Source organism: Lolium rigidum, unplaced genomic scaffold (genome assembly GCF_022539505.1).
Source record: "Lolium rigidum isolate FL_2022 unplaced genomic scaffold, APGP_CSIRO_Lrig_0.1 contig_34223_1, whole genome shotgun sequence".
NCBI lineage: Eukaryota > Viridiplantae > Streptophyta > Magnoliopsida > Poales > Poaceae > Lolium > Lolium rigidum.
The window spans coordinates 224,191-234,167 of record NW_025900264.1 but is presented as its reverse complement, the minus strand read 5'-3'; the positions used below and the strand labels follow the sequence as shown (position 1 = coordinate 234,167).

The following is a 9,977-nucleotide window of genomic DNA, read 5'->3' as shown; positions in this document are numbered from 1 at the left end:
TGTGTACTCATCTACGAAATCACCGGCAACGCCATATGCGAGCATCCTAATCGCTGCCGTGCATTTCTGGTACGAAGAGAGGCCTACCTTACCAATTGCATCCACTTTCGCACAAAAGTAGTCGTCGTAGATCTTGACGCCATCCATTATCCGGCGGAACAGCGGCCTGGTCATCCGAAAACGACGGCGAAACAAGGACGACACGAACAATGGATTGGGTTGGAAGTAGTCATTGTAGAGCTGGTCGTGGCCGCGTTCTCTTTGCGGTCCAAGGCGGCCGCGCGCCCGGCAAGGACCCCGGTACACGGGGATTTGCGAGACAATGTGCTCGTGGATGAGCATCGCGAAGCATCCGTGAAAAATTCGTCGTCGGACTCCTCTTCGACGACGTGTCGATGAAGTTCTTGAAGTAGTATTCATCGTCGCTGTCCACCATGATCCGAAAAGGGACACATTTTAGTTCGAGCATTTGAACGAACACCTCGCGAGCGGAGGCGATCCAAATGCTTCGTAGGGACTCGCGGGCATGGCCGTCTTAGCCGACTTGCGGTCCGGAAACACGGTGCGGAGCTCACCTCCGGCGGAAACGGCGCAGCTGCGAACGGCGGGAGGTGTCGCGACGGTGAGAGGACAACAGCGCCGGCGGCGGCGTCCTCCGACTCGCTACGACGCGGCGAAAGCGGCGCGGGACCTCGACCTATGCTTCCGCCCCGCTTGCCGGCGTCTCGACGACGATGGCCGGCGTCGACGCGCTCCCAAATCGCCGGTCCGTGGGTGGCGGCGGAGCGGTGGGGAGATGTGTGCGACGGGCTTGTGTTTTGGGAGGCAGACAGGCGGGCCAGGGGCGGACAAGGGGAGGACGCGAGCGACCAGCCTTTCACGTCCGCGGCCACGCAAACTCGTCCAAGATTTGGGCCGGGTTTGGATCGTCCCAGACGCCGTGGCCATCCGTTTTAGGGATGGGTCCGCGCGCTGGGACGCGGTTTTGTCCGTTTCGACCCATCCGGACGCGCGGGCGCGGGATGGATCGCCCGGTTGGAGATGCCCTTAGTAGGTACAGATATGAGTCGCAGAGGGAAATTTTCCGAGAATGCCCAACAAACCAGCCCAAAGCTGACTGTTGTTTTGTATCAGAACAGCCCATGTAGAAGACCCGACCCATGACATCGCAACACCACTCTCTCACCGGTCAAACGGCCCAAACCGTCCAAAACCTCCCCCAAAGCCCCAATGCTCCGTCGCATCGCCGCGTTCCGGCCGCCGCCGTCACGCGCGGCGGCGGCGGCGCCCGTGGGCGGGGCCAACGCCGGCTACTCCTCCAAGTCCACCTCCCTCCCCCAGAAGCAGAGGCGCGTGCGCGACCACGCCTTCGACGGCATCATGGAGGTCCAGAAGCGCGTCCGCCGCTTCCTCGCGCTCCACGCCCTGCTCCTCTACGCCGCCTCCCCCACCGCGCCCTCGGGCGCCTTCTCCGCCGGCGGGAGCGGCGCGGTCTCCGTGTCCTTCTCCCGCCTCGGGGCCCTCGCGCGCCGCCAGCTCCGCCTCTCGCCCCTCGACGCCGGCCAATTCATGCTGCGCCACCCGCACGCCTTCCACCTCTTCCTCCACCCCGTCCACCGCATCCTCCACGTGCGCCTCACCCCGCGCGCCGCCGCCGCCTTGCGCCTCGAGGCCGACGCCATCACCGCCTCGCGCCCCGCCGCCATCCTCCGCCTCCGCAAGCTCCTCCTCCTCGCGCCCCCGCACCACCGCCTCCGCCTCGAGAACATCCACCTCCTACGCCGCGACCTCGGTCTCCCCGACGATTTCGCCGACTCCATCATCCAATCCAACCCCGCCCTCTTCCGCCTCACTCCCGACGGCTTCGTCGAGCTTGTGCCCTCCCCTGACGACCCACCCGACCTCACCGTCGCCGCCGTCGAGCGCTCCCGGGAGCGCCACTACCGCGAGCACCGCTCTCCCGGGGATGGCGAGGAGGACGCGCGCTTCGCGTTCCCCACCCGCTTTCCGCCGGGCTTCAAGATCGGCAAGTACTTCCGGATTGCAGTTTGGAAATGGCAGCGGCTCCCCTACGCGTCCCCGTACGCGGACGTCTCTGGCCACGACCTGCGCTCGCTTGAGGCGCAGCGCCGCATGGAGAAGCGCGCTGTCGCGGCCGTCCATGAGCTGCTCTCTCTCACGGTTGAGAAGCGTACCACGCTGGAGCGTCTCGCCCTGTTCCGCGACGCCCTTGGTGTGCCCAAGAAGATCAAGGAGTTCTTGCTTAAGTACCAGGGCATATTTTACATATCCACAAGGGGAAACCAGGGAAAGCTGCACACTGTGTTCCTCAGGGAGGCATTCTACAAAGGGGAGCTTCTGGATTCCAATGAGATACATGATGCAAGGAGGAAACAGGAGGAGCTACTCTTGATGAGCCCAGAGAAGGCGAATTTGGATCGCATGTTCACCAGCATGGGTCGTGGATGGGATGAGCTTGGTGGTGGTCGTCGTGGTGGAGCAGAATTGAGGGAGAAGTTTCTTGGGGATGCTGGTGGCCGAAAGAGAAATAATGGTGGTCATGATGATGATGATGATGGTGCCGATAGCGGGGAGGACTCAGGAGTCGAGTCACTCTACATCGAATGAGGAATCAAATCATACTTTGGCACTGAATGTTATCTTGGGAATGGGAAGCTTTGCTTCTGAAACTGGCGAGGGTACTGTCTGGGAGGATTGATTTCTCGTGCTAGCGTCAACACCGTTGCGTACTGATCTTGAGGAGAGAAAGCTAATATTCTGAGGTGAAAATTGGAGTGGGGTATCATGCTAAAACTGATGACACTTCTGACTTGATAAAGTGATCACCCTGGGTGCTACCAGTACCATGCATCTGCATCAAATGGCTGTTGGCATCTTCAGCTGCACCAATTGTGCCAAGGGACAGACATAGGCAGAAGAATCCCTTTCTGCTCCCAAACTAATCTGATCTGTGTGTTCTGACTTGTGAGTAATCTACCACAAGCAGTGGATCTGTTTCACTCTATTTGTGTTTACGGATTAACTATCGACATATCAACATTCATGTTTCTAACATATTATATACTGGAAGGAATATCAAAAAAAAAAAAAACGAGACCCATGGGCGAGCACCCAGGGTATATTCTTATAGAGGAGCTAGGGGAGCTATGAGCAGCAAACCGCGGTGTTCGAGACTCGAACCCGGGTCACTAGGTAGCCGAAAGCACTCCTGGCTCAGCTAGCCATCTGACCCTCCGGTCAGGCTCTACTGGAAGGAATATCAACCATAAGATATGAGAATAAACTTGTTCTTGTTTACAACCTCGCTATTGTGTACACAGTTTTCCATAATGACCATTCTGTTAAGGTGACTACTCTTGGGATCCTTTAATCCGTGTACTATGGGCCTGTCATATGTTTGAGAATTATTGCATTCTGTTAGGTTTACTTTTCAGAGTCAGTGTTTATCATCTACTACATCCATGACCTGTGGAGATGTTGGTTATGGTCATCTTTTGCTATCTTGCGATGTCTGCAAGTGCGCCATGCACCAGCATGCTTTTCTATCCACTGGTAATACTTTTTCTTCTAAATATATAGCATGTAGCATAGCTGCTTGTAACAAGTAGTTCAATCTAGTAAGCTCAATGTAAAAAATCTGAGGATTATTCCAGACTGTCCTGTGTATTGAAATGTCTTTGTTGTAAGATCATAAATAATGATATACAATTTGAAGAACCATTATATCATTGGTAGCAATGTTAAACTTGCCAATGTAGGAACACAAACCATTTCGCCTGCCTTTCAACTTATTTGGAAGACAGACAGAATTATGTATTCCACTGTGAACTATGTTAGGTCTGATGTCTTTAGGTTTATATATGGTTCCATGTGAATTTTGATGGTAAATGGCTATCTTTGGCAGCTTATGATTACTCACTGGAATTCTGTGTGGTACCTTGGCTAGTAATGCAAACTTGGGAAGTACTCAATGGTGTTTTGTATGTATAGTGGATGGGTCCCTTGTTCTTGATGTGAGATGGCATCTTCTTTTTCTTTGATGCATGTATTTTTCGTGTAGGCATAATGGATATGCATCCAGGTCTGCAGACCAGACGTGCGGTCAGCAGTCAAGAGCTTAGTTATCTTCAGACGAGGAACTTACCCTTGAGGAATGTTCGGCATTATACCGCGAATCAGTTGAGTTGTACAATATTATTTAACTTAGAGCCATAAAAAATGTAAAGTTTTATCCCATACTAGTTGAATGCCCGTGCGTTGCTACGGACCTTTAAATTATTTTTGATCGTCACACATGCAGACATAATCCATGTGAAAATGTGGTGCCCAAGATACCCTTTTAACGACAACACCAACCAGCCGAGGAGGATGCCCTTGGGTTACTCAAACTACCAAGCATGGTCTTGATCTTCATCGCCGCAATCTAAAATTTAAATAATTCCATTTTACATCATTTAATGCTTGTTGTTGGTTCCTAAGTGAAGTAACTATAAGAAAAATATAAACTTATGGACATGAATTTCTATTTATTCATTTTCATATTTACTGTCTTTATTATTTTTGCGGTTTTTTCGTAGAAGAGATAATTTGGAACTTTGGTATCTATTTGTTTCTATAGTGTCTCATATTGCTTTTTGATTTAATTTTACTTGTTCTTGTATTATCCCTATTTCTGTGTGCCGGTTAAAATGACTTCAAGGGACTAAAAAGTATATAAAACAAAGTATATGAAGAGATAAATTGCTTAAATAGTTGTTTACTTAGCAACCATGAATGTCAAGAATGGCGGACCTGTCAATTCCCACCATGTAGCCACAAACATTAATTCCTCCATCTTAAGTGACATGTGTGTTGCTAATCAAACAACAAAGATATATATAGATTCTGATCAAAATATACTTTGTGGTGTATTCACGCGTCAACACATATGTGCTCCTACAAACGTCTGCTCCTAAGCAAGACGTCACTCCACCCCTGTAGGTGGCAAGACAATGACCAGATTGTAGGCTTGACCGATGCATCCTTATTGTCTCGAGCTCCGATGCACCCAATTCCTCTCCACGCATTGCAGTTCATCACATCTTTGGCTGCTGGTACATATAAAGCTTAACAAAATTGCACAGACATGATGAAATGATTGGTCTCTATAAATATAACATACACCCAAAAATGTTGACTACATACATCCTTCTAGTGCAAACTGTTCAAATATTTTAAATTGTTCTTATATATGTATTGATCACCTCAGAAACTTTTCTAAAAAATCTATTGTCTAGGGACTTAAGGTGTTTCCATTCCACTATGTGTCACTCTCTAGAGAGTGGAAATAACAATCATAATTTGTGATGTTAGAAAGTTCTTCACTTGTTCTGCAACTCCCCACTTCCTTCTGCACACTCACTTCCAAGTCCTAACTGAACCATTTCAAGATTTTAGGCCATGTTGATTTGCCCGGAAGTGTGATAAAATTGGAGTAGTAAATGAAAATTGTAATATATGGCATGTAACATGAACATTTTAATTTTTATATGCAAGTTAATTGTAAAATTAATCATGCTTCCCAAACGAAAAAAATGTGTGCATCAAATAATTTGGCTTTCATTACCAATTATCTTTATACTTATGCAAATGAGGATAGCTCCTTCAAGTTTCAGAAAATAACCTTAATTTTGCGAACGAGTACATAGACTTATACCTATGATGAATGCAGACGCACTTGCTGGACAATCTCATTGCAACCATCCACACACCCTCACAGTTCAGCCGAAGAAACTGAGGTGGAAAACATTTATAAATGTATGAATGAAATAATACAACTAAAAAATGTTTTTTATGCCAACAGATGTCAGGGGACAGAAATCATACATTGAGAATGACAACGACAAACAAAAACTACAGAAATTAATACAGAAATGACAAATGATGTATTTACTTTCAACGCACCTTCACGATGCATGTCTCCCTCCATATTTGGTGTCTGCCATCTTCTCTCGTTTTATATTTGTTTCTGCTGAAGAGTCATGATTTTGCACAATACTAAAACCCGTTGTAGGCTATTCTGAATGAATTAAGGCAAAAAAATGTGTTGGAAAATGATGATTGTGTGGTTAGTGTCAGGTAAAGAAAGCATAACTGAAAATTGCACAGATAATGTACAACATAACATGGTCAAGCTTTTAAGAGAATAAAATCAGCCAAGAACGATGCATAGATGCATATGCCAGAATAATACTATATTGAATAATATTGTTAGCCTGCAAATATTAAGTATGATCTGACCCATGAATGCACATATACATGAACGGTGGGCATCCATGACCGATGCTCTCAACGTGGATCACATGCAAATGGAAGTAGTAAAATAGGTACAGTCCCATCTATTAAGATGGCACATCATACTAAATATGTCTAGGCTATTCATGGGGAATATCTGTAAAAATCAGTAATAATATTCTTTTTGATCAAAAAGGCACACTTTAACCTTTTCGATGACAATACTGAACGAGAACGCTGAAAACTCACATAAATGTGGGATATGAAACCAGCTCAATAATTTCAGTTGTAATATTAAGCAATCTAAGAATACATTCCACCTCTCGCGTCATGTGCTTAAATGATGTGTGTGGCTAGCACCTCAGTGTCACCCAGATGCAAAGCGTGCCTAGTTCCATTTGCTCCTCAAGCCTAGCCAAACACCACCATGAGCAGATTCTTGCCAAACACTGCAACCTTTCATCTTGACGGGAGGAAGTCGAAAGCACAAAAAATATCAAAAACAATGTAATCTGCAATGTCAGACTTCAGAAGTAACACTCATAGCTCTAGATTTAGAAATCGAGCAGCATGGCAATGGATCAAAATCACTTGGATGGAGGTGCTCGCTCTTATTTGTCACCATTCCTCCTTCATTTCGTATGAAACTGGAAATACAAGCATCACATAACAGCCCATGAGGAGGCCACAGGAAACACACACACATATCAAGGTGATCACATGAGGTACATGCCATGGAGAAACAGAGCAAAATTGGTGGAGAGCTGGGCTCATGGCTTGAAAATGCACAAATTAAATTCGTCTCTTCTGCATTTTTTCAAATAGCTGACATGCATGCGGTTGCTGGCTGTTGGCTTGGTTGAGAAAGTGAGGGCGTGGATGCTAGAGGAGGTGGGGTGGGAGTTGGCGAGCGTTAGACGGTCAAAGTGCGCCAACCTCTTACTGACCTTATTGTTGACCTGTTTTTGTATCATGGCCAGCAGGTTGTAGTAGCGCGTCGACACATCCAATGCCGGCCGGCTCCACATCTCCTCAAGAAGGTGCCGCTGAGAGGGAAACCAAGCCTCCCTCATGCGCACCTCCCGGTGGGAGAGATGCAGGGTAGGAACAGAGACCATAGGGGTAGCGGCGTAGGCAAGGGATCTGTACGAGTTCTCGGGATGCACCGGCTGCGGGTACTGGTGCCAAAGCTATAGGGGTGGCGATGTAACACTCCGGGGAGGGCGAAGACCACCAGCTCCTCCTGCGTATCCGACACCGTGGCGAGATCCTCTCGCCCGTGGCACGTGAGCGAGCATGCCGTGGGAGGGGCTTGGGTGTCCGGCGAAGTGGGTGATGAGGAGGCGACACGATTAGAACGAGAGGGAGAGGAGATGGTGAAATTTGCTTTTCTTGAATGACATAGGACATGTGAGGCAAGAAAATATTTCCTGTTCATAATTAACTTTTGATTAGCCGCTACATGGCGACTTGCCTAATTATTGTGTACCTTAATAACCGTGAGTGCTAAAGATAGAAGCATCAGATTGAAAATATCTTTTGATACCATAGCACAAGTGTTACCATAATTACTTTCAGCGCTAACTCTCACTTGATCCGACGAAACGACCCTAAGATTATATTGGATGGACAGGATTCTCCGAATGACGACCACCAAAGTGCGTTGAGTGTCAAACGACCAACTCCCATTTAATAGTAAAGATTCTAAAATGTTCTGTGTTAACTTTATTTTTAGATGCCAGTGACTCAGTTGAATTTTGCAGCCCCCTTCGCTTCAAAGATGCCTTTGTTATAAGATAGACACAAAACAGATAAAGAGTTGAATTTATAAAACAATTCTAAATTGAAGTATTTTGCACTCTATGGATGTATTACTTCGTATATTTAGCTGAGCATCTCGAGAATGGAATTTGGTGCTCTTAGTAATTTTCATGAACTAATTTTGTACTAGACCTGAATGGTAGCTCGGTTGAACAAAGCCTACCAAGTTACTTGAGCTTGTTTGAAAGAGTAAACTTCGTGATATACCAATGACATGATTGAAAGTTGAAACTTATTTTTGGGGCAAATACTGACATGTGTTTGTGCTATTAACTGTAGGATACAGATATCGGTATCAAATTCTGGAAGCACGAATACTGAATTGCAGCACATGATGTTTTTCCTCTCCATGTTCTGTTTGCTAGAGCTACTAGTAAATTAGTAATGATCCAGTTGATGTGTAAGCACTTATTTTTAGTCCATAGAATATAGTAGTATGTGTCTAACAGATGGTCTCCTTTCTCAGTTGTAGCTTCATATTGCAGAATTCTCTAGTGTATCGATTCAGCTGGGCTTATCTCTTGACTTCTTTTAGTGAATCTGGAGACCACAGTAAGTAAAGCCACGTTCATCATCCCCGATTTGAAGAGTTTAGCAACCTCGCAAGTTTCTAACAATACATTATCCTTATTAGTTGTGGCATAGTGTGCTGTGTGCATCCTATGTGCTTATTTTTTGGATAACACTTCTTTGCTGTCAGCAATTTGATTTAGCTTTTCTCTTTATTTCAAAAGGCCAACGTGGACAACATCTTAGGGAAAACTTCTCAGAGAACATATGGAGTATTATTTTCTCCATAAGTTATGGTTGACATTGTGTGGTAGACTACCTTGCACGGATACGGCTGAAAGGTCGCGTATCGGGGATCGGACACGGCCGGATACGCGGTATCCGTATCCGTATCCATATCCGGGCAACATAGATGAGATTCTTTCTTTATTACATAAGTGTAAGGATGCTGCTAAGCTACAAGCTTGTAGACCAATCTGTCTCTTGAATGTATCTTTAGAATTTTCACTATCTTAGTGGCAGATAAATGTATCTCGTGTAGAGGTTGTGTTTATTCAAGTTACATGCTGTGTTTATTCAAGATCATTTTATTTTACACGGCATAGTGCTTCTACATTGGACCTGATATTAGAGACTGTGTTTAAGTTGAGTGTTGACTGTTGAATTGATTGTTAAAGAGTCTTCAGAGATGAAGCACTTTTGTGAGATTGATATTCCTTTCAAATTTATGAAAAATTTCACGGACGAGTACAAAGCCTGGGCAAAGGAATTGAAACTCTGAGAGTTGTATGAGAAGCTCAATAGCGATGATTGGGATAAGTCTCAGCCTCTCCTGGATGTCTTGATCCAAGGTTTTAAACCATCCACGGCAGAGCTCAAACTGCCTGATGGCCCCACCATCAACTTAAGAAGTCAGATACGGGATTTGATCCCTATACCCTGTGGTCAATATAAATTTAAGTTCGACCGCATAACTAGAAGCCAATACTATAGGAAGAATCTTTACAGTTATGTGAAAGAAGAATATGGTTTTGATCCATCGCGATATGAAACAGCCACCGGATACCAATTGTGGATGGAGTTTAAAAATATTGAGAAAAAATGAGTAAGGGAGAATTTAGTATAAAACTCTTGCTGGCATTGCCAAGCTCTTTACTTACTCCAGTAGGACAGGCAAAAGTGAATCTCAAAATTTTGGCAGAATTCATTGTTGACCAACTTGCTATTGGAGTCCGGCCAGGAAGTGAAGAAGTGAAAGGATATGTTTACTTATTTCATGTAAGTTCACCATTTCTGCTTTGTACGGAGTACATGATTTCTTATGCTTATGAATGCTAATTTAATGTTTTAGT

General features: G+C 45.7%; 1 protein-coding gene across 1 annotated transcript; it reads left to right on the top strand.

Annotated features, from left to right (window-relative positions):
* Positions 1 to 1,230: 1,230 nt before the first annotated feature.
* On the top strand, positions 1,231 to 8,711 carry LOC124681130 (protein ROOT PRIMORDIUM DEFECTIVE 1). The gene is made up of 4 exons (XM_047216082.1): positions 1,231 to 2,985; positions 4,082 to 4,199; positions 8,395 to 8,515; positions 8,601 to 8,711. Exon 1 carries the CDS (start codon positions 1,231 to 1,233, stop codon positions 2,626 to 2,628), a length of 1,398 nt encoding a protein of 465 aa, XP_047072038.1. The 3' UTR covers positions 2,629 to 2,985; positions 4,082 to 4,199; positions 8,395 to 8,515; positions 8,601 to 8,711.
* The last annotated feature ends 1,266 nt before the right edge of the window (positions 8,712 to 9,977 follow it).